We start from the raw sequence: 23,175 nt of genomic DNA, 5'->3' as shown, positions 1-23,175 counted from the left end.
GTGTTTCAGGTACAATCATTCCTGCGTCAATAACCTAAGATTCTTGAGATTATATGCAAGAGTAGGTAAGCTCTTCATCAACTCACCGTAGAAGCTACAGTATATATCACTTTGTAGGTTTTTCGCATCCCAATAATCTAGTTCAGTTACTCTACCCTTTGATCTTTCATTTGATATAAAAAGCTTATCTTCACTGAAGATAGATTACTTGACGAATTTGAGCGAGTACGTCGAAAATGCCACAAAGACTTATGTCTCACATGCATCTTGGGTTATCATTTCTGTTGTACTAGGATTCGTACCATATTTTGCCAACCTTAATCGTGAAAGAGTATTACAGTCCAACCAACTAGTATTTTAAGTTACTTGTCATTTGTTGCCGTCAAGATGTTTTGGATAAGGATACTGGATAAAAGGCGCATTATGAAATTCAAGTGCACTGTTGTTTTTACTTCAACTTCTCATACTTCTCTATACCATTTCTCGTTTATGGTTTGACTGCAAGGTAATTTATTGAAAAATTAAAGTAATCTTTTTGGATTTTGAATCTATGACTGGAATCTCAAAGTGGCAATTCGCCGTGTCCGAGGAGGAAGATATCGATTGGGAAGCGGAAAGCGTCAAAGCTATCAATAGCTGGGAAGGATTAATGAAGCTACATGTCAACAAAGGAAGAAACGATGACAGCATTGCTCAAGGTGAGCTAGAAGACGAGAATGAGACGGCTAGTGGAGAAGGGAGGGAGAGATCGGAAGAGATATTTACAGAAGGGAATATCAGAACCTGTCCAATATGCGCAAGTGAAGCTTGTCTTGTAAGTCATCTCTTACGTCACCTCAGTTAAAGAATAATTTTCCAAGTTAATATCCTGCCAAAACTGGACAGCTCCGCCAAAGAACAGGGTCAAATGCAGAAGTACAAGATAAAAGATATACCGCGAGGAGAGTGAATTCAGCAGACTTACCCAGAATCTTAGAAGACCAGGAATTAGTTTCAAGTCCAATTGAAGAAAGATCTGAATTCTCATTCCTGATAGAATCGCCTCATAGCTCAACCAACTCGAAAGGGTCAACCTGGTGGGATATAGATGATAGGAAATCGAACTCTAAAGATCAAATCCAGCCAACGATGTGGTCAATTTCTGAATTTATATCTAACACCAATTCCAGCTCATCATCAATTTCCAATTTAGAAAAAGGTTCCCTACAACGATCCTCGGTACCAATCAAGATCAAGCGGCAAGGTGATTTACCATATTATTATTTCCTTCGACATGAAGTTACGCAAATTCCCACTTCCGTCAATTCTAGCTTGATCGATTCTCAGTCAGCCGTTACCACACTGGTCAATTCAAGTGCAATCTCAAGTATTGTCAGTTCCTCGAATTCAAGTTCACAAACATCTTCATCCGTATCTAGATGTATGCAAAGGACAACATCAAAATCTGAGAAGCTAATGCAAGAGGTCAAAAAGCTGAGAGAAAGGCAAGCACAGCTTCAAAGAAGAGCCGAGGAGGTACTTGGTGAATCTGATTCCGATTGGCCTAATTTCAATGGACGGTTCCACCCACAATTTTGTCATATGCTGGAAGACATCAGGAGACGAGGTCCAGATTGGTATGTAAAGGAAATAGGAGAGATCGTTAAGAAACATATTGCTGAGGATGAACGTGAGAGGAAGGATGAAGAATGGAAGCTAGAGAAGCAATATGGAAGGAAACCTGCACAGCAATACTGGGCCAAAGAGAGAAAAGTCAAAACGTGGTGAATAATGTTTCTTGCATACAACTATTTTGATATGATACAATATAAATAATACGTAACATGGTGATTATCCCAAGAAACGAAATGTGACTTTGTAATGATTGTAAATAGTACTTAATACCTAAAACCCGAAAGCTAGCTGAGCACGACTGAAAACTGGTGGTTTCCATTTCAATGCTGTGGGATCTATAGATCTTCTATTCTTTGACATTGTTTTTCGATGTTGTTCTAATACAGCATCAGTAAGATGTATTATATGTCCACCTTTATAGTATTTTATCATTTGAAGTGCTTGACATCTATAAAAGGAGAGGGAAGTCAGTAAAGCGGTTCAAACCACCATGAACAAAAAGAAGCCAAAACTCACGTGTGCATGATATCACCGTGCGTTATCGAAGTTTTTTGAGCGATTTCTTCTAAACTGATTTCATCATCGCTATTCAGCAGGAGCTCGACGATTTTCTCTTGCCAATAAGCTCTATAACCCAATAAACCTAAGTCCGATAAAGGTTTTTCTGGTGACCCTAATTTACCTTCAACTTTTGATAATTCATATGAAAATTCAATTAAAACTCTACCATAACCTTTTCTTTGATGTTGAGGTAAAGTTAAAATACAAGCTACATTATAACCTTCTGCAGATTCTTTTTCTTTTGAAAAATAACCAATTAAATGACAACCAAATTCATCTTTTATTGTCATACAGTAATACATGAATGGATCAACATCATAATATAATGTTTTATGATCTAAAAAACATTTTGAAATTAAACATAAATTTCTACACCAAGTTCTTTGTCTTCTACCATCAATTTCAAAAAAACTAATATTATCATGACGATAAATTTCATTTCCAGGTGGATGTAATAATGTACATTTTGATCTATGTCTTTTTAATTGTGTAAATGTTGGATAATATAATAAACAAAATTCACATATATATAACACAGGTAAATGTGCATATTCAATTGGATAAGGTGAAAAATACCATGTTTCAACTTCATGTTTACCAATTTGTAATTTATCTAAATTTTTAACTCGACTAACTTCAGAATGTGATTGTGTCATTGATCCTGATGTTCGTAATTTCTCAATTTCTTGTTTCTTAGAAAATACTTTAGGTGCAGCTTGAGGATTTTGTGGACCGGATAAATCTATTTCACCATCCCCATCTATCTCACCTCCGTCTGATCCTCCCATGCTAACATCTCCATCAGCATCAACAGATAGATCACCATCTTCATCCTGATCATCATCTTCGTCATTACCTAAATCTGATTGGTCTTTTCCCTTTGATTTCTGCGGCACCTTTCCTTTCGATGTACCTTTTGCCAGAGGATGTGCTTTTCCTACAGCAGAAGCAGCTTTTGTAGCTGCCTTTTTCAGCAAACTACCTGTTGGTCTAGGTGAGCCGGCTTGTCTTGTTGGTGTCGATGCTCCGGGTGTAGCTTTTCCTACTTTTTCTTTCTTCTTTTTATCTTCATCTTTGGTTTTTGGCCATTCCATCTCTTTATCCGTTATCAATCTACTTCCTCCAACCCATTCATCCAAACGTTTATTGAATTCAACATAATGAACATAATATTCAGTATCATCTCTTGGATCTGGAGGTGGTGCATCAGGCGGAGGTGGTGGTGCAAATGCTGAGGGTTTTGGTTTCGGACGTGTTGACAGGATTTCAGCTTTTCGTTGTTCTTCTTGTCCGTTTGGTAGTGGTTTTCGAACAAATATTTTGACTCCGGATATAACATCCTAACCGAAACACAAACAAAGTGGTAAATGTCAATTTTCAGAAAATCACAATCAACTCAAAAAGGTGTAGATAAGACACTAACTTCTATAGTATAGGTACCAGGTGCAGCAACGGTAGGCGCGGGTGAACCTTCACTACCAGCCCTTCCACCGCCATGAGGAGTGGAAGGCGTTGAAGGAGCCATATTGTAGTTGTGCCGCCGCTGTCAGTATCTCAACTTCTGGCAGGCTTTTAAGGATGCTTGAAGCAGTATGCTGATCCCCAACAAGTTCTTGATCTACTGCAATCTCGACCTGAGGCTGAAGAACGTGTCAAAGTGTCTTGAAAATGGTCTGAAAGATGGAGGATAGATAATTAGCAAGAACAGAAGAACGAATAAACACGTAGACAGGGTAAATAAACTGTTATACGTTGTTAGCGAGCGTGGGAAATGCGAAAAAAACTTGGTCTGTTTGAGAGTGGCACTTGCGCAATGATAATAATCAGTGATTAATATTACAGTCCGCCGTCTTGACCGGGGCCCATTTCAATTATGACACGTCCAACCATACAGTACATAAGTTATATACATAAATAGCAATTAATATGGTAAGATATAACAACAACAAAAATAAAGTAGAAGTCAACTTCACTCGTTGATTTCTCATCAGATAGCTGATCCATGACTTGTTGAAAATCATCAGACGATATATTAATTATGACTTGAGCAGCAAAGTACAAGATGTCATCTTATTTCCCCTTTTCTTCCTCGTCCTCATCACTCGCTCAACCGGGTAATACCGTCAGTCTAGATGATCCACATTTGCAAGTTACAATAACACCCTCAGCATCAGCTTATTATGCAGGAGAGACTTTTTCGGTCACTATCACTTTCACAAATACCAGAACACCACCTTTAGACGCTTCATACCCTAAAACACCGGTCTCCGTTCCTCCTTCAGGTGATTTAAGAACTGCTTCATCCTCTGAAAGACAACTACCGCCTATAGGATTAAGAGGAAGCGAAGCATATAATGGCGATTTGCCAAGTAGAAAAGGACAAATAGGCTTGAATTTGCCTACGATACCTCTGGTTCGTGAAAATTACAATGCCGAAGCTGGTCCATCGCGTATAACCACTCCTCTGTCTGTCAACTCAACACCTGGACCACCTGTAACTGATCCTGGATATCCTTATAGTCCAGGAGCTAATCCAGCTTTCAGAGCTCCGGGATGGCCAGGAAACGGATCAGGACCTATATCACCAACGAGAGAGAACCCAATGAATTTTAGGAGTCCTGATGGATGGGGAAATAGAGAAAATGGGCATACTAAAGAGAGTGGACATACCAGACGGACGAGAAGTTTAGCTTTGGGTAAAGGGACTATGAGTCCTCAAGAATTGGTTTGGGCCTTGGGAGGGCATCCAAGTGAGTTGGATCAAGTACCTATGATAGTATAACGCTATATATCTGACGATTCAATCAGCACCACCACCTTTACCATCTCGTCGTCCTCAGTCAGCTGCCATTCCATCACATCATCCTCATTCACGTAAAATATCGATTACAAATTTCCCTTTATCACCTCCCTCCGACGAAACAGTCAATCAGACATTTTCAACGCCTCAACGCCCGACTCTAGATCGTAATTTTCCTTCGTCATCCAGCACAGTACCATCCCATCCGCCTTTAACAAGAGGAACAAGCTCAACTAGCTCAATAGGTGAAACAGCCGACGAAGATACTTTTATATCGAATGAAGCTCTTACGCGGCATAAATCACGACCTGCACCATCCCCTCTAGGTCATAATAGGACACCTTCGTATCATAATGCCTATGGCGCATCGTATCTTGGATTAGGTACACCACCGCCGTTGCCGCCTCCAACTCATCCATATATCCATGAACGAATACCAGCGGATAGAGGAAGTACAACGGTGCTATGGGCTTATACGAGATTAGTCGCGCAATTTCATCCTTCCAATACATATATTCCGCCAGATCCCTTATTACCCTTGAGATCCATGTTACTTCACCAACCAGTAGGTTCAGGTTCGCTGAGCCCTGCTTCACCTACAACGTCCAGTAGCTCGAGTACAGGCGGATCATCTAGATGGCAACTTAGCTTTGGGACCGGTGCTATAGGTAAATCCACTCAGCCGAGTCTGACAGGAAGTCTTTTCGGTTTAGCGAAAGGTTTAGTAACGGGCGGTAGCGGCGGAAGTCTGGAAGAGGAGAGGAAAAGGGTATGGAACATGAGAGATTTGCCTGTGTTGGAGACTACAAGAAGCTTGTTAGGAATCGATCTGAAGCTGAAAGAAGGTGAAAGTAGAGAATGTAAGTCTCTATCCTCATTTTTGATTGATAACAACGGATCTAACGTGCGTTATAGTCATATATACCCTTCAGCTACCGACAGCTTTGCCTCCAACGCACCGCGGAAAGGCATTTCGATTCTCGTATGATCTGATAGTATCGCTCAATGTGTCATTACCTGGAGGCGGGGGAAGACAAAAATCAAAGGACATTAGTATACCGATCAGGGTATGGTCAAACGTTTCAGGTAAGCCTTACATCGATATCAAGTCAGTATCTAGCTAACATCGGTTGTAGTTGGTCACCCATTTCGTACTTACGATGTATTGAAACCTATCATTCAGACTAAGGAAGAAGGTTCTGTTCAAGAAGTCGAACCAGAACTTGTGGAAGAACATCCTACACCCACGCGCAGTTCCAGCAATAACAACGATATACGTCGCCGGTCAAGTGTAACGGACAGGCAACGCTGGAAAACGGGAGACACTAAAGAGTCACTGGAAGCTTATGCACAACATCTATTGGATATTCTCGCACCTCCCCCACCAATACCATCAGCAAATGGCCCTTCTCCCAAGATACCACCGTTAAGTCCTAGTAGAAAAGATATCAGAGTACCTCGATCAAGAGTTGTCAGTCCATCAGCCTCAACTTTCGATATTCCTTCTACACTGCCCAAAGCTCAGAATGGCGATTTCAACGGAAGAAAATCCGAAACTCTGCTTACAATTCCCGGAGACGGATTGGGTATGGGTTTCAAGCCAAGAGCTAGACAAGGTAGTTTTCTAGAAGGTGATGATGAATTAGTAGAGGAGGGTTTAGATGCTGGCTGTGGTGAAGCCGTTGAGATTTTGAGTCGTCATTCACCTAAAGGTGGGTATATAGGAAATGTCCAATTAGTCCGTTTCTCGCTAATTATCCTCTGTCGTTAAAAGCATCATATGATATCGCAAAAGATGGTGAAATGGTAGCGGTATTGACGTTGATCAAAACCACCTATCGACTTGGAGAGACCGTCTTAGGTGTGGTGACATTCAATGAACCTGAAAACAAACGCAGAGTACTCAAGGTATGTTTTTTAGGTGTCATGCCTTATGGGAAAGAAACCTAACACAATATATACAGTTTTCAGCATTCTTGCAATCCTATGACCTTATCCCTCCGCCTCTGTTACCCCCACCCGGCGATACTCAACCTACGATAGTCAGATTACATGCAGAACATTCCTCGTCATATGCGGTTTCGTCATCAAGATTAGCGTTTAGCTTAGATATTCCTTCGGACGCCACACCCGCTTTCAGTCTAGCAGCCGGTGAAGAAGGTGGAAAAGGTGGACTAGAATGGAAAGTGAAATTACAATTTGTGGTTGGTATTCCACCAAAGCATCACAATCAGCAACATGTACAAAGCAATGTCCATCGTAAATCTGAAAGTATTGTTAGAGGTGAAAAGTCCTTAGTTCCCTTGATGGGCAAAAATACAGCAATCAATCTTCTCCCTCGAACAGGCGTGTCGAATGATAATGACAACAGGTTTTACACAGCCTCTACTACTCTTACACCACTCTATCACACATCAGATTCGCCCAAGATGAATGAAATGCACGTTGAGAAGGGATACAACGGAGAAAGATCTCCATCAAAATGGCAAGAAATGAACACTGAATTAGTAGAATGTGAAATTCCCATCAAAGTCTTAGCTGGAAATACCGCTTTTGTAGTCAGACCCTCTGTTTGGGTTATCTAAATATTATCAAGCACGTAGTCATGATTGCCCCACAACGATTAATAAATGAAATGAGACGATTTGTTACGATATGCTATACATCTATGCACAATCATTTAACCTACAAGATGTTTGCCACGGTCGAGCATGACGACCATGACGTGGCATTCTCGGTGAATAACGTGACCGTAGTTGATAGCACCAAACTTATCCTTTGACCATACCAACGCGCGAATCTAAACATTTTACTTACCAAGAGCATGTCTCCTTTTTCTGTCTTTTTCGTTAACCTTACGACAAGATCATTGGAATCATTACTTCAGGATAGATCAATAGGCTAGAACGGCAGGTGTTCATATTGATATAGTGAGTGTGACTATTCTGCTGTTACTTTGTAAGAGGATCACCACATTACCTCTCATCAATAATTCACATATTGTTATTCCGCCTGTTTGCCTATCTGCTTTCAACCCATTATCTCCCCTATTACCATCTCACTATCTATCGGACTTTCCGCCATCCTTATCTCCTTCCTCCTTCACTCTTACGTATGACGAACCCATCCTGAGTTTATTATATAGGAAGTGCCGTCTGATTTGCTCGTTCTACGTTGGTAGTTCTGTGCACTGCTGTTTCCAGGTTTTCTGAGATTTATTTTCATATTTTCCCGTTTCATCTTCCCACGAAAACTTCAACTAGGTAGAAAGCTGACTTTGTCATTCAAATATAGTTTATACCAGCCTCATAGTTTGTATGCATTTGTCGTTATCAATCCTATCATGTATACCTTTTTTCCATCAATGCCTTCGAGATGTCCAAGCGTAATCCAGAGTTTCTCGGAGTGCTTTAGCCGATTCATTCTTACTTCCACAGCAATAGCAGATTGTATCTTGTGAACGATTCATATCCTGGAAAATCCCTGGCCCAAGGCTTATTCTCTCTAGCTTTTCCTCTATGTCTAGATGTTTTATATAACCTTTCTTATGGTGCTTAATGAGCGCAAGATAATAAACACGTTCAGACTCACATCAAGTACCACTACCATCCGATGTTGTGGATTATCCAGCCGGGTTGACTAAGCGACCCATTCTCTAATTAGTCATATATTCTCGCTAGATGATGGTGAATGGGTGGTTTTGAATATGCTGGTTGTCAGGACGCTGAATAACCTTGTTGTGATACTTCAGTTGACAACCCAGCTGCCGCAGAGGATAGCGAGGCAAAGATCCCTCGCTTATAAGCTTATTGCTTGACTTTCATGGATACATGGACCTGCACTTCCAGGCAGAACGCAGAATTTTCGTGCTTGGTTGGTTGTAATCGTGAAAGTCAGCGCCACTTACGATAAGGGTGACGCCGTTCCGGTGATCGTAAATATACGACTATCTTCAACTGTCTTGTTTTTTTCTTAACGATAGTATATTATCAGCATCAGTGCTCCACTACGTACCTCTGCACACATGGTTAAGGGAGTCCTAGACTGCGTATATCAACAAGCTTGGTGCATGATCCACAAATCATCGTTTATAAATGCCAAGATAGGTTTGATAATAAAATGCTAAGAAAGATACGGTAAAATTTCATGTTAGTCGTTTTTAGTGCCACTAAACGCGATTCACTGTGGGTGTTGGTGATTTGCAGTGTATTTTAATTGCTTTACTGGAATCACGGCATATCATAAGTGCTACTAATTAATTATCATATATCATATATTATACATCATATATCTTATATGACTATCATCGTGAACCATGTCACCTTATCAGAATATATCCTATATCTAGCTCAGTAGAAAACATCTATGAAATACACCCGGTGAACGACAATACAAAGTAATTCAATGCTGTCATGGCATCTTCGCCAAATACACCAGTAACACCACTCCAAATTCCCGATCCATCTTCTTCTAATACCATATCGCCAACGTACAGCTCAACGGCTTCTCATGGAGGTACACCACAATCAGCCATAATAACATATCCGAATGACTGGTCAAGTAGTCGTGGGTCATCAATGCATGAGGGTTTCAACAGTCAAAGTTTGGACAACGATCTGTATAAAGGAGGTATAGAACCACCTATACCAGTGAGTGAGAAAGCATTAGTCTGATAAGAATGGTCACTTATATGGTTATAACATGTTTATCCAGATGTCTGCATCATCCTCATCATCCTCTTCACAGCCCATATTCGACTGGCCATCCCGCTCTTCACAATCCACAGCTTATAGCCATCCGATTCGGCGTGATCCTTTCAACCACTTAGACCCATTCGAACCTCACAGCTCTAGTTCAGAAGATGATCTTATCCCTCAACCGTATGAAGGACGTCGAGGATCAGCTTTTCGCTCAACAACGGATCCGCTCATCAATGAAGGTCAACCGATCGACCCAGAATTTAGTAGTATCGCAGGTCCACCGATGGATGGGTTTGATTTTGAACCCCCTCCAGCATTCAACCGCACTTTCTCTTCACCATTGCCTCAACGTTTAGGTTATCTTCGTCATCCCTTATCTCCCACATACGACCCAATTGGGTCAGCTCATCCACCATCCATATCATCAATTACTGAGCCACCGCCTACTGCCAAACCACCTCCAACAGCTCTTCATTCCGTTTCTCTCGAATTCGCCGACTCCTTACAATCCGCTATTCAAACTCTGCTTCATCTATCGCCACCACATCTTCTAGATAATGCTAAAGAACAGTATTCAGGTTGTACAGTACAAGTACCTGCAACATCGCTTTCAGCCTTATTGACGTCCATGCGGGGACTCAATTTCTTATCGGCACATGCGGAAGAACTCGTTGAAGGACCTGAACATGGACCATTGATGCGTAAAGGTCAGGACTTCGATATAGGAGAATTACTGCAGAATGTAGCGGACATGCTGAGTGGACAGGCATCTCAACAGGCGATAGACTTCGTTCTGTTTCACGGGGATGTTGGAATAAAGCATGTAAGCGTTCACGGAGATGGAGAAGGGTTGAGTTATGCTTTAAGTCATGTAAGTTGCTTCGATTTTAGCTGTTGATAACAGAAATCTGATACCGATGTCACCATAGGTCATACGTCAAATCCTTCTTGTCGCCAATCGGGACGACACCATTGAACTTGGATTACAAGTTGTACCTCAAAGTCCATCCCTCACACCGCGGGTGGGTCAGACGTTAACAGATGTCGAAATAGAAAGACATCGAGGTCAGAAATCCGCTTCGAGTTCCAGATCCAATTCACCAGGTCGGACCTCATTACAGACACCTGGACCCAACGAAGGACCATTACTATGTGTATTTGAGATTGTACATAATATAGCACAAGCTGTAGATTCCACTCATGTCACACCAAAAGCAGAACTCAACCCTTTCACCAAGCTCGCTGAAGAAGCAGAAGCAGTAAAACCCAACTTCAACACAACCCTCTGCAAGAGGTTATTACAAGGCCAAAATGCAACCCTCCGAGCCGATGTTCAGCCTTCTTCTCCATCGGGATCCGGAATGCCAAGACGTGCTTACGAACTATCAATACTTTTACCTCGTGGAAAACCAATAGTAGAACCAACACCCTTGTCAACGGAAGAAGAAGCGATCCGACAACCTTTCACATCAATGCGTCTAGCTAGGGAACCAACGTTGAATGAATTGTCTGAATTCGCAGAATCTCTTAGAACCAAGAAAGTGGCCATTCATGCCAACCTTAGCAGCGTCTTCGCGCGACATTTGACGAGTTACTTGGCTGCTTGGGGAATGGATATATCGCATATACCCATTGATGGGGACGAATCAGATAGAGCTAAAGCCATACCAACCGGAAGACACGATTCAGGATATGGTGGTTCAACAGCTGGATCCACCCCTGCGGGCGATGTTCCAATGTCGATCGCACCATCTGCTAGGGATCAAGGTCGTTTCATCATAGTCGATGACGATATCGCTGTTCTTAGAAGAGAGTTATTCAGGATACGAGCTGAATTGCATCCGCTGTCGCTGAAACCCAGGTTAAATAAAAGGCCATCATTATCAGCCAGAACCAGGTCAACCCCTCATGTTCGACAAATTACTCATCGACCTGCAAGTGCCATCCTTATCCACTTCACATCCCTTGCCAAATATAATCAAGTCCGAGACGTGGTATCTAGCTTTGTCGGCGCACCTTGGTCAACTGGATCGGGCGCTTACGTTCAACCTGAAGTCATGGTAATACCTAAACCTGTTGGACCACGTCGATTCCTCACCGCACTGCACACCGCTGTCAATCAGCCTGTTATCGACCCATTTTTCTCGCCCATCGCTACTTCACCTCGATCACCTGGTGGAGGATATTTCGCTGGTGGTGCGCGTACGCCAACCGAAAGAGAGGGAGGTTTCTTTGATTCTGTCGCGGAAGAGTCACCAGAAGAAGGAGTTAGACCAGATGGAGGGTCACTGAAAGCGAGATCTCCATTGGGTGAGCATCCGCCTTCGGCCGCACAAATTGTTAGAACAGATCAAGGTTTACATTTGTCTCTACCTACGCCTGGAGAGATCTTAGCTACTCCCGCCAACGAGTACTTCTCAACTGCATCAAGAGGCACACCTAATGGCTCAGGTGCTTCCGGCGTTGTAATGCAGAGTCCGGACGGTAGACCTTACGGAATGTTCTTCGAACCACCGATCAGGAACGAGCGTAGAGCCTCCACACATAGAATACCATCCGAGACTCTTAGACGGAAACCGACAAGTAGGCGAACATCAGCGGGTGGTGCTGGTGAAGAAGCAACGCCTTCTCCAGCCATTTCGCCAAATACTTCAAGAAGAGTTTCCAACATCTCAAACTCTAGTGGTCCTGAAGAGCGTCGGCTTTCAATGACCGAAAGACCTGGACATGCTCGTGTCAATTCTAGAAGAAGGACGCTGCCTGTTTCCGAAGCACCTATCGTGGCTGTCGGTCGAGATCGTTCGGCTACTGTCACTCGAAATTCTCGTCGCACAACTCCAGGTCAATCTCCTGTGATCCCATCTCCTCGAACCGATCAAGGCGCTTTCCAGCCCCCTCGACCACCAATAAACGGTCTCGCAGCTCCCGCAGCTGCAGACGCCGACGTCGAACCAAAGAAAGCTATACCTCGTTCGGCCAAGAAGGCCGACAAGACTGATGTGGTCGTTCCCCCTATCAATGTTTTGATTGTAGAAGGTGAGCAGATTGTTCACAAAGTGAGAATGTACGTAAAGCTGACTTGTCATAGATAACCCTATTAATCAAAACATTTTGAGTATGTTTTTGAGGAAGAAGAAGATCAAGCATCAATCGGCTAAAGATGGTCAAGAAGCCGTTGAGAAATGGCGAACAGGAGGGTTCCACTTGATTCTGGTAAGTCCTGCGGGTCGACTCGATGATCAACGCTGACAGGTATTTTAAGATGGATATTCAACTGCCGGTCATGGATGGTATTGAAGCTACCAAAGAAATCAGGAAGATGGAAAGGTTCAATAATATCGGCGTGTTCCCTTCAACACCTAGTATTGAGCATACTAGAGCACCAAGCGTTGAAGGTCCAGTTCCAGCATCGCCATTCCGATCTTCGGTCATCATCGTCGCTCTTACCGCTTCATCTCTGCAGTCGGATAGAGTTAACGCTTTAGCCGCAGGATGTAACGATTTCTTAACCAAGCCTGTATCGCTCAAATGGCTTGATAAGAAGATAGTAGAGTGGGGTTGTATGCAGGTGAGTTACCTATTGGTCAGGGTAGAGCTGACATATCAGGCCTTGATCGATTTCGATGGTTGGCGAAGATGGAAATCATCTGATCCTAAAGAAGCAAACGAGATGAAGAAAGGATTCGCCCTTGGTCCTCAAGCAGCTGCTAAATCTCTCGCTAGCAGATTGCGAATAGAAAGAAAAACAACACGTTCACCTGCCCCTGCCTCACCATCTCCACAAGTCCACATCCAAACACCTACTCCTGATCCAGCAGAACATTCGTCACCTCTTCCAGCATTACCTCTTCCACCACCTAATCCTCCACCATTAGCAGAATCAACAATCGCGCCTGACTTGCAGTCTGCCGATTCAGCAACGGGGGCTATAACACCATTGACGAATCAAATAGGCTCATTGAAGTTGGACCCGGGTGTAGAAAATGTCGGTTCACAGCCTAGTTATACTACAGGTTCTAATACGATCGAGGATAAACCTTTACCGCCATTGCCTACAGAGTAGTGCTAAAACCGTCTATCTATCATGCTTTTCACGACCTCGCAATGCCTATCCCAATGTGTGCTTTGCCCCTTTCCCAAGTTCCCGATTAGACTTTTACACATTTTTACATATCGGTTGAACACATTTGACAGTTTTTTTCCCTTAATACATGGTTTCTCATCAAAACTTTTCCCTGTTTCTAAGATTCCACACCGATTGTATCTTCATCATTTACTCATTTGTTGCATCATTAGCCAATATACATGCATGGCTTGGACAAAAGGCAGGCAAAATGTTACAGATATTCATGGCAGCAGAACAATATGAAAGCAACAAGAATGTGTATATGTAAGTAAAATCAAGGGGGATCTATGCGTTATGAAACGGGTCTAAAGGGTAAGGACGAATTGACCATCTTTCTTCGAGACTTTCAAGGCTTTCAAAATATCCGATGAATCTACATTCTTCTCTTTATCTTTACCTAATGCAGTTATCCATGCACCTAATGTCAATTCTTTCTCGTCTAATTTCTCAATTCGTTTCTTCAACCTTTTAAGTATTTTCGATGACACTTCTTCAGAATCACCATTTGCTACAGATTCGGATTCTTCAAATTTCCTTTTCTTGTTCTGTGGTTCAGAAGCGGTTTCGTTTGTTTCTTCATTTCTTGGATTCTTAGAATTCGCTTTTGAACCTGTACCACCTTTATCACCTTTTCTATTTTTCTTTTTCTTATCACCGTTGTCATTGATTCCATTCACAGAAGTTGCTGCAGAAGTTATAACTGTATTTGGTGCAACTTCAGCTTCTTCAGGTTTAGGTGTAGTTTCAGTCGAGCCCCATGATCTCATTCCTGTTTGAGGGGCCATTTTATTCATATCTGTTGCGTATGATCTTTCGTATTGTTGTCCACCACCAAATCCACCATATCCACCACGTCCACCACCTCTTTGAAATCCACCTCTGCCTCCGCGTCCACCAGCTCCACGTTGTGGGTATTCCCTTTCAGGTGCATTTAGCTGATTGAGTCGAGATGGATGTATAGATGAGGTTGTAGCTGCTGGAGCGGCTTCAGATGTTGAAGCGGAAACAGGGGTAGGAGCAGGAGAAGAGGCAGCAGGTGTTTGAGGTTGCGATTGGGGTTGACCGTTCTGGACATTATTGTTAGGTAATTGTTCCAGACACACCGGACACTAGTCACTTACCTTTTTGGGCCCTTTATACAATGCTCCTTGGTACTTTTCAGCCTCAGAAACACATGATGTATGACTTCTAAAAAAAGGGATCTGCAATTAGTGATGTAATTGTACCAATTTTTGTGCTTTGTCACTTACTTATATTCTCCTGGATTTCGGAATGTTGTCGAGCAATCTGCAGATTTTAAGATCAGTGATCGACGAAGTGATACTCATATAAGTTTTCTCACCTAAACAAGTGAAAGGAGCATGACATCTATTTCTATGTTGATCAAGTTTAGGTTTTTTAACGGTATCAGCGCAGCCATCGCATCTAAATAAGAATTAGCTATGATATCGCAGACACGAGTTCCAATCAGCTGTACTTACTGAAAAGAGACCATTTTGACGCTTGGAAATAATGAAGTATGCGATAACGGTTGACAAGTCCTACCTGATGAAAGAAGTAATATAACAAACAGTAAATACAACAGACCATGATCTCTCCACTTTTCAACTTTTCGAAAATATTTTCAGTTTCAGTTTTATTTTGATATCATGGGCACGTTCCTGGCTATATATATGTATTATGTAACGGTCATCGCCGCCGTAACGGAATCAAATATGATAATAATGTTGAGACGCGTCTGTATGATCAAAATACAATCGTCCAATTAATTAATAATTCACAGAAATTAATATAATGATCATCTTCCTTCTTTTCCTTTTTTATCTCATCGATACATATATCTAGTCAACACCTATCTTCAGCTGACGGCATCCCTACCATCACTCTCACCGATAGAAAGTACTCGGAAAGCGCTGTTCCATTAACGAACCTCTTTCCACTTCAATACCTTCCCTTGCCCACATCCTGGACCGCAAACCAACATGTCTCGCCTTGGACCAGAACGTGAGCAAGACTACGGTCATCGGACAAACGAAAGTTGTTTCCTGAATACTAATGGTGCCTAATATCAGCTCGAATCAACTCTAAATACCTTACTCAGCATCGAGGAGAGACCGTACGATTGACTGCCAAAGTAATCAAACTTTCTGGAGATACAGCTACTGTCGAGACCAGTGATGGAAATACTGTATGTATTTAGTGATTATGCCAACATTCATAAGCTGATTCTTGAGAACACTATATAGCTCGGCGTTCACCTTTCAAGAGTAAGCGAAAATACTCACTTAATCCTTGTCGACTAGATTGCTGATATAGATTGTAGGATATGCACATTGGAGACGGATACGTTGAAATAATTGGTATGGTCAAAGACGATTTGAGTATCAAAGCTCACACATATATCGAGCTGGGTAGTGACCTTGGTAAGATGCATCTCCTTGCTTGTCTTCGGGACTAGAAGCTGACAAGCTACATTGCACTTAGACATGAAAGCCGTCAATGCTGTTGTAGAGCTGGCTCATTCAGGCAAGGGTCAAGGAGTTCTCGTTTAATGTGATGAGGTGTTGACAAGAAGAGACACGGCTGTTTATGTATTTGTATTATAGTGGTAGTCCAGAATACCTTCATCAAGCATTTTAGAGAATACAATGTGAAATGCATATAATGTAATATCAGACCGAAAAAAAAAATATCAACATCACATAGCTTTATCGGAACTTCTGTCGGTCCCGAGTTCTGCTCTACTTATATACCTCATCTAGTTTAATCCTGCCGTGCGTCTGATGATTATGCTGCGTTACGAAGCACTGTAAAGGGAAGCTGTGTCAGCTGTAACTCCTACGATATCCTAAAACGTTTCACTTACCAAGAATAACTGAATCACCACGAAGGAACATTTTTCTATTATTAATGATGGCAACATAAGTGTCAATATTCTTTCACTATTAGACAACAGTGAAATACAGATTAAATGCGAATCACTCACGAAATGAATCTATCCTTATTCACTGGTTTCTTTCCTTTTCCCTTCGGTGTCTCGGTCCACATCTGACGGTTTATTCTGATCAGTAACCCCTCCTACGAATAGCTACCATATGCATCATACGAGATCAGTAATAAAGTAAAATACTCACCTCTTTCACATTCTCCAAAACCATATTACAATGTCTATCAAAAGCTTTTACTCTCGCCAATAATTTCTTGTTATTTCGTAGAGATATTAATACTTGTGACGAGTTTCGTACAGCTTGCTGTAATACTGATAATGGTCCTTGAGATATTTCATAATCTTCCAACTCTCTTATTTGTGCTTCATCAAGTTCTGATTTTGGTACATGGGCGTATTGACTGGTTATGCCATAAATGAAGGAGATTGAACAATTAGCTTTTCCTCCTGTAGAAGATCCATTGAACGATATGCTTACCTCATTTTTACTATAAATCTGCTTTGCCGACTTGGGATCTAGGTTCTAAAAGTGAATTTGGGAACAACTTTCTTTCCTCGCTACGATGTTAATGTTTGAAATATCAAAATAACATAATAATAGAAACATCAAAGTTAAAGGTGTCGAAAGATACGATGAAGAAGCTATCATCAAGGCGGCGTACACCGGCAAACGGCGATATTGTCAGTGTGGCACTTCTCATCACTCACTCCCAACTCATGCTGACCATGCAAGAGAATTGATTGTAGAGCAATACTGATATGCATGGAGAGACGAAAGATTACAATTATACAAAGGTAATACATACATCAGATTGAGATCAATTGTCCAGATGAACAGAAGTACAATAAAATACACAAATACACATGATTGGGGAATAGTCATTCGGCTATAATCCTTCTCCTTATCTATCGATCTTGGTTTTGCCAAAATTTCGCGACGACACCTTTGCCTCAAACAGAGCATCAAGTCTTTATATCAGCTTTGGGTCTATAGATATACTAACTCACTCGTCAACGGTTCTATTCTTGGTTTCTGGGATATACAGCCAAGTCCATATTGATCCAACTAGACCTAATCCACCAAAGATATACCCCACTCTTCCTTTCAAATTAGCCTCGTCTGGATTAACGAGATATCTATTGATCATTAGCATAAGCCTACCAATATAGAAACTCACGGTATGATGATATTGGCCAACATTCCGCAAAGAGAGTTGACACATATCCCTATCCCAACAGTCTTACTACGTAATTTTGCAGAACTGACTTCGGAAAATATCACATAACCCAGAGGTCCGATACTGCCTTGGTAGACGAATCCAAATACGATAGTCTAAAGGTTGTCAGCATGATCTAGCATTGAATTGACTTACAAAAATGGCTTCTGCCCATCTAGCTCCCTCTGTATTCGAAATTGACGAAAAGCCGATACCAAAGTTGATGGCTGTACACCCAATCATTCCCGATAAGAACAAGGGTCTTCTACCAAATTTGTCGACACTATATAGTGCTGACAGATTACCTGCTACCCCAATGGCTGTGACTCCTACACCCAGTTTAAAGGATTGAGAAATCTCAAATCCGGCAAGTTGGAAGAAGTATGTACTGTAACCTAAAACAAAGATAACTCCTACTATCTGTTGTAAGATAAATACCATTAAAGCAATTATGGTACGCCTTCTGTTAGTGCCTTTGAAACACTGCCAATAGGTAGCTTCCGATGCATAGTGATCTTCTAAAACTATTGTTTCTTGTATTTGACGGTAATGAAGATCCACATCCGCTATACCCAATACTGCTAAGACCCTCCTCGACTTATGTTCGAGACCTTTTCGAGCGAGATACCATGGTGATTCAGGTGCAAACGGCAAACCGATCAAAAGAATGACAGGGAATATCCATTGAATAGCGCTGAAAATCAGCTAAGTTCGGGTAACAATAAACTTACAATGGAACCCTATAAGCGGTCCTGTCATTCCTAGAACCCAATCCCTGTATTACACAATTCGCTACAAATTGACCGACTGACCTGTCAGCTATGGAAACTGCTTTTGGTAAACTCACTAACTATCCACAAATTTACACAACCTGTAGTGATTCCTCTAAGAGTGACTGGCGATATTTCAGCACAATATGCGGAAGAGGAGGATATGTACATTCCCAGCGAGACCCCATTGATGAGTTTACCGACGAGCAGCAATGCGTTCTTATGTGGTGGACAAAAGAATTGAATAAAGATGGACATGATTGAGATCAAGCACGCTATCCCAATTGATCCCCGGCGCCTGTGAGATAAGTTAGAACCAGCATATCGCAAGGTATATAAGCGACTCACCCAATATGATCAGCTATCCACCCAACTGCTATCCCGCCGAACATTCCTCCGATCGATCCGACTGAGTTGAACGCACTTTGCCAGCGTGCAGGAACAACATATTCATCGCCAAATTTATACCCAAAATCATGTCGAAAATAAGGAGCCGATAGTAAGCCGCTGCTTACTTGTACATCGTAACCCCATAGGAGACATCCAATAGATACCCAAAGACACCATAGGAATGCATTCCTATGTATTCTGATAGCCTGCAAAGTATCTATACCTTTCTCCTTTGTCGAAGCTATTGCAAGTGTGTTATCATTGAACTGAATATCCAACCCAACAGCGTGTTCTAATGTATCTGGTTCTGCGTGACCATTCTTGAAAGATGGATCCGAAATATTCCTTGAATGTCGTGAAGAAAACATAAGGATATTATTGCTATGATTTGGTCAGTGTATAAACCAGATCGACCAAGCAGGTCAAGTGGACATACGACATTGCGCCTAGATCTCGTTCCACACAACACAGCAGCCTAGCGATGAATACGTTATAAAATTCTTCTCAACCCCGTTATCGATGTGATTTGTAGAATTGTTACTGCCTTGACATCGTTTTGGAAACCTATATAGCATGTGTGACTTCGAGAGGGTCAATGAGCGGTAGCAAATGTAAAAGTGAGTGATCAGATGTATACAACTGAGCTTCAACGAACGATGTCGATGTCACTTTTCAGGACAAGCAGGGATCATCAGGGATACACAAAAAGAACTCCGGATGCCCCAGGTTGTGGAGAAATATGCGAGCAATGAGTATCGCTTTTAAGCGGACATTCCTGAAAAGGTAGAAGTAAGTCAACGTAAGATTATGATAGAAGCGTTGGAAAGGAATGCAAGCGCAAATATGTAGCACAGTGTGCCTAACATTCTATTCTTTTTCGATGAAAGGATGCAGATTCCTTATCATATGATTGACGTTTGTATGCATGAGTGATCTAAGTGCGATTGTCCATGAAGTGTGCGATGTTCGCATTGCTACAAAATGTGCCAAAGAGCATACGAAAATCCTCTGCGTTGTCTTTATTCCGCTGAAATGTCTTTTCCAAACGAATACATTCCCTCAATGACACTCAATACCGAGAGAAATTGCATCAGCAGTTTCTGACTGTATTTATGGTTAGCTTGTAACTGTAACCCGATATACCTTACTCACGAATGAGATGGTGCACCCGTCAGATCATTCGAAGCCTCCATCAAATGTATACCAACGAATCGGACTATAGTAATTAGCATGATTTGAAGACGCAATGGCTTACCTTTTTGAACGAGAGAGGGACCATTGGTGGCAACGCATTCAACAGGAAGACTACATATCAGCTTGATCTGAAAACATCTGTACTCACCTATTCAGACCATCCAACAGCTCACATGCAATATTCTCTGCGGTCTCCTCGGGACCCATTGGTGGCATGACTGGTGTAAACATAGCAAGTTGTGACAACAATGATTGATGGGTTTGTAGGAGGACTAATCGAACAACATGCTGCGTGACCAGAATGTTCCCCTATAACGCATATAGCAGTCAGTGACATGAAACGAGCGATAGAAAGGATAACTCACTTGCATTACCAAAAAGCTGTTCAAAGCATGACTTTTATCACCCGCTGTACGGAAAAAATCGACAAATTGCGCTCTTAATTTCGCTTCCCAATCGATAGCAGGGCTATACAGAGGTCAGCGATGGCTTGACAGCAGCTTACTTACCTAGCGGAGCGTGAGTCATATGCGTTACGCAGTCTGAGTGGGTCGGGGACCGCAAGATAGGTGTGTATCGTTCTATTTCTGAGATCTTCAATATGTCGAAGATCAGTCAGGATCTCTTCCATCATTCGAGGCGCTTTACGACGCTGAATTACAATGGTATCATTTAATATGCGGAACAGCTGAGTGTTGACATTGAATCCAGCAATTAACGGGGTTGTGCCCGGTGGTTGTTGCAAGATGCCCTCTGAAGTGATCATCTCGTCATCCACTTCTGCTGGAAGTAGCAGGTCATGCGCGTCTTCAAGAGGTAGGCACATTGTTCGAGCTCGCTGAATGTCAGCCCTCTTTGTAACCCTTTGCTACTCACTAAACAAGCTGTGCTCTTGTCCGCTTGAAACAGAAGCTATTTATCAGCGATGGATACTTCTTCGGTGTACTTACCCAATACAATCTTCGCCGTATCTCCCGTTCGATTGGGTCGAGTCCTTCGTAACTCTGCTTATCAGCTTATGCCTGTTCCAATTCCACTCACACTTTCTTCGTTCAACCTCAGCGCTAAAGCCAGTTGATTCGCTTGAGCGGTGACAACGACATGCGCTGTATTGTTACCAAGAAAAAGATGAACAATACCTTCACTACTCGAAGTATTAGCTGTAGCGTACGATCTGCGAAAAAAACTTCTCACAGGTATGCAATGATAACTGAATGTTAGTGAAATCCATCGTTGAAGTGAACTCACTCATTGAACTGCTTATAGGTACAGCATCATCCCACATGTATGCCATCTTCGCTCTAGCGACCCTGACACATTTCCTAGCAAGATCTTCCACCTCCATCTTATCGAGGTTGACCAGACCTCGCGGAACCTGTACCAACGTTGAAGCAATCACTGATAAGGTCAATGCGAAGAAAACAGGATCATTTCTGTCTCTTCGCGCTGTAAGATCGGCTACAAACGTCGGTCGGTGCAGACAAGGCGTCAAAGGATATACCTGAATGTTAGCCGAGTCGATATACAGCTAACTTACATAGTCGAAAAACAAGTTGAGGATGTTATCAATGATCGGTCCCGAAACGACTTGATCAACACCGTCTGGTAGGTGGTGAATGGAATTCGCGGGAGAAGGTATTGGAAGCGAGGGCGAGTAGCTTGAACTGTGATTGTCAGCACATTTCGTATTGATCAGCACTTACTTTGCTGATAGCTTCCTCTCAAACTCAGCACTTCCATTTTCAGACAACATTGACGATTTTCTAGCGGTGTCAGGTGTCATGAGCGAAGAATCGTGACTGTATCCATGTGCCGCATCGGAAACAGCGCTATTTTTCTAGTTAGCGTTTCTACAGGACTAAGAGGTAATATGGACCTGCCTTAAGTCACTACATTGTCAGCCTTCTGTCATTCATCTTGGTCACTTACACTGGAGCTGGACCTTTCCTTCTAACCGCTTTGACCCTAACACATTCTATGGCAAACCTTCTACACCTTGCACAAGGTAATTTTGCGGCGTCGGGATGATCTGGAGGAACGAGAGGTGAAGGTTCGCAACGTCGTCTGCATGGTTAGCTTTGTTTTTTTTTGCTATCCACTCACTTTCCCTTCCTACATGCTTCACAGCCTAGTGTAACGTCAGCCGATATCCTTTGTAGGTCAAATGAACGCACTTGTGAATCCAGCCAAACCCGAAGCTGAAGCTTTTCCTCTCCCTTTCTTGCTACTCTCCGCAACACTTTCTTGCTCCGGACTAGTCCTCAATGGTCCCATAGTAACCGAACGCTGTTTGCCTTTGTTGTATGACGTTGATTGACCCGCAAAAATTCCTTCTTGTAGGGACAACCTTTTCCTCTTTTTATGTTGATCATCCATATTATCATCAAGTTCAGAATTTTCAGACATGAAAGAAGTTGGAGATTTTCGAATTATCTCATTATCGAGAGTTTCGGGCATCGTTCAACTGGTTATAGACTTTAGTTGATACCAGAAAAGGGTCCGCTTTTCATGTGATTTGTGTGTAGTTGAATTGAAGAAAGCTATCGAGCGGAAATTTTGAAACTAACTACCATAAACCCAAGGATAATAGTGGTGACGTGGATAGCTTGATACACGGTGACTGATCCCTCCGCTCAAGCTTTATTAAGCAAATACGACTATTTGTCGATCAAGATCAACTGTGTTGGCGCTCGGTACCAAATTCGGAATCTTGCGGATGTTCCGATTCAATAGAAGTGAGGACGTAGTAGCGCCGAAGGTGAGTCTTTGATGTATAAGTGCTACCTTCTGCACGTATCTGAGGCTGTGTAAACTTCTGTCGATGAGAAAATGATGTACCACTAGCACAGCTTTGTT

General features: G+C 42.2%; 9 protein-coding genes across 9 annotated transcripts; 4 read left to right on the top strand and 5 right to left on the bottom strand.

The window, feature by feature from the left end:
• Positions 1-550: 550 nt before the first annotated feature.
• Positions 551-1,767, top strand: L201_004958 (uncharacterized protein; the record flags this gene model as incomplete). Its single annotated transcript, XM_066220694.1, has 2 exons — positions 551-814; positions 886-1,767. 2 exons carry the CDS (start codon positions 551-553, stop codon positions 1,765-1,767), a joined length of 1,146 nt encoding a protein of 381 aa, XP_066076791.1.
• Positions 1,768-1,884: 117 nt separating this feature from the next.
• On the bottom strand, positions 1,885-3,700 carry L201_004957 (histone acetyltransferase ESA1; the record flags this gene model as incomplete). The annotated part of the gene is made up of 3 exons (XM_066220693.1): positions 1,885-2,062; positions 2,131-3,515; positions 3,599-3,700. The coding sequence occupies 3 exons, from the start codon at positions 3,698-3,700 to the stop codon at positions 1,885-1,887; spliced, it is 1,665 nt and encodes a 554-aa protein (XP_066076790.1).
• A 537-nt stretch (positions 3,701-4,237) lies between these two features.
• On the top strand, positions 4,238-7,560 carry L201_004956 (uncharacterized protein; the record flags this gene model as incomplete). The annotated part of the gene is made up of 6 exons (XM_066220692.1): positions 4,238-4,925; positions 4,984-5,835; positions 5,891-6,061; positions 6,112-6,687; positions 6,750-6,883; positions 6,940-7,560. 6 exons carry the CDS (start codon positions 4,238-4,240, stop codon positions 7,558-7,560), a joined length of 3,042 nt encoding a protein of 1,013 aa, XP_066076789.1.
• Positions 7,561-9,387: 1,827 nt separating this feature from the next.
• Positions 9,388-13,738, top strand: L201_004955 (uncharacterized protein; the record flags this gene model as incomplete). Its single annotated transcript, XM_066220691.1, has 5 exons — positions 9,388-9,624; positions 9,689-10,546; positions 10,605-12,711; positions 12,764-12,888; positions 12,938-13,738. The coding sequence occupies 5 exons, from the start codon at positions 9,388-9,390 to the stop codon at positions 13,736-13,738; spliced, it is 4,128 nt and encodes a 1,375-aa protein (XP_066076788.1).
• Positions 13,739-14,106: 368 nt separating this feature from the next.
• On the bottom strand, positions 14,107-15,296 carry L201_004954 (uncharacterized protein; the record flags this gene model as incomplete). The annotated part of the gene is made up of 5 exons (XM_066220690.1): positions 14,107-14,868; positions 14,923-14,989; positions 15,052-15,088; positions 15,144-15,226; positions 15,283-15,296. The coding sequence occupies 5 exons, from the start codon at positions 15,294-15,296 to the stop codon at positions 14,107-14,109; spliced, it is 963 nt and encodes a 320-aa protein (XP_066076787.1).
• Positions 15,297-15,783: 487 nt separating this feature from the next.
• L201_004953 (uncharacterized protein) lies at positions 15,784-16,353 on the top strand (the record flags this gene model as incomplete). The annotated part of the gene is made up of 5 exons (XM_066220689.1): positions 15,784-15,805; positions 15,874-15,989; positions 16,048-16,068; positions 16,125-16,224; positions 16,286-16,353. 5 exons carry the CDS (start codon positions 15,784-15,786, stop codon positions 16,351-16,353), a joined length of 327 nt encoding a protein of 108 aa, XP_066076786.1.
• A 235-nt stretch (positions 16,354-16,588) lies between these two features.
• Positions 16,589-17,231, bottom strand: L201_004952 (small nuclear ribonucleoprotein Sm D2; the record flags this gene model as incomplete). The annotated part of the gene is made up of 5 exons (XM_066220688.1): positions 16,589-16,608; positions 16,668-16,702; positions 16,788-16,849; positions 16,936-17,149; positions 17,227-17,231. The coding sequence occupies 5 exons, from the start codon at positions 17,229-17,231 to the stop codon at positions 16,589-16,591; spliced, it is 336 nt and encodes a 111-aa protein (XP_066076785.1).
• Positions 17,232-17,650: 419 nt separating this feature from the next.
• On the bottom strand, positions 17,651-19,493 carry L201_004951 (uncharacterized protein; the record flags this gene model as incomplete). The annotated part of the gene is made up of 6 exons (XM_066220687.1): positions 17,651-17,654; positions 17,757-17,868; positions 17,927-17,975; positions 18,122-18,670; positions 18,817-19,033; positions 19,084-19,493. The coding sequence occupies 6 exons, from the start codon at positions 19,491-19,493 to the stop codon at positions 17,651-17,653; spliced, it is 1,341 nt and encodes a 446-aa protein (XP_066076784.1).
• Positions 19,494-20,144: 651 nt separating this feature from the next.
• On the bottom strand, positions 20,145-22,776 carry L201_004950 (uncharacterized protein; the record flags this gene model as incomplete). The annotated part of the gene is made up of 12 exons (XM_066220686.1): positions 20,145-20,229; positions 20,278-20,341; positions 20,493-20,628; positions 20,685-20,787; positions 21,196-21,218; positions 21,361-21,479; positions 21,568-21,694; positions 21,857-21,977; positions 22,023-22,148; positions 22,249-22,308; positions 22,423-22,447; positions 22,494-22,776. The coding sequence occupies 12 exons, from the start codon at positions 22,774-22,776 to the stop codon at positions 20,145-20,147; spliced, it is 1,272 nt and encodes a 423-aa protein (XP_066076783.1).
• Positions 22,777-23,175: the final 399 nt, after the last annotated feature.

The sequence above is a fragment of the Kwoniella dendrophila genome, chromosome 6, assembly GCF_036810415.1.
Source record: "Kwoniella dendrophila CBS 6074 chromosome 6, complete sequence".
NCBI lineage: Eukaryota > Fungi > Basidiomycota > Tremellomycetes > Tremellales > Cryptococcaceae > Kwoniella > Kwoniella dendrophila.
The sequence above is the reverse complement of the archived record's forward strand: the minus strand, read 5'-3'. Positions and strand labels throughout refer to the sequence as shown.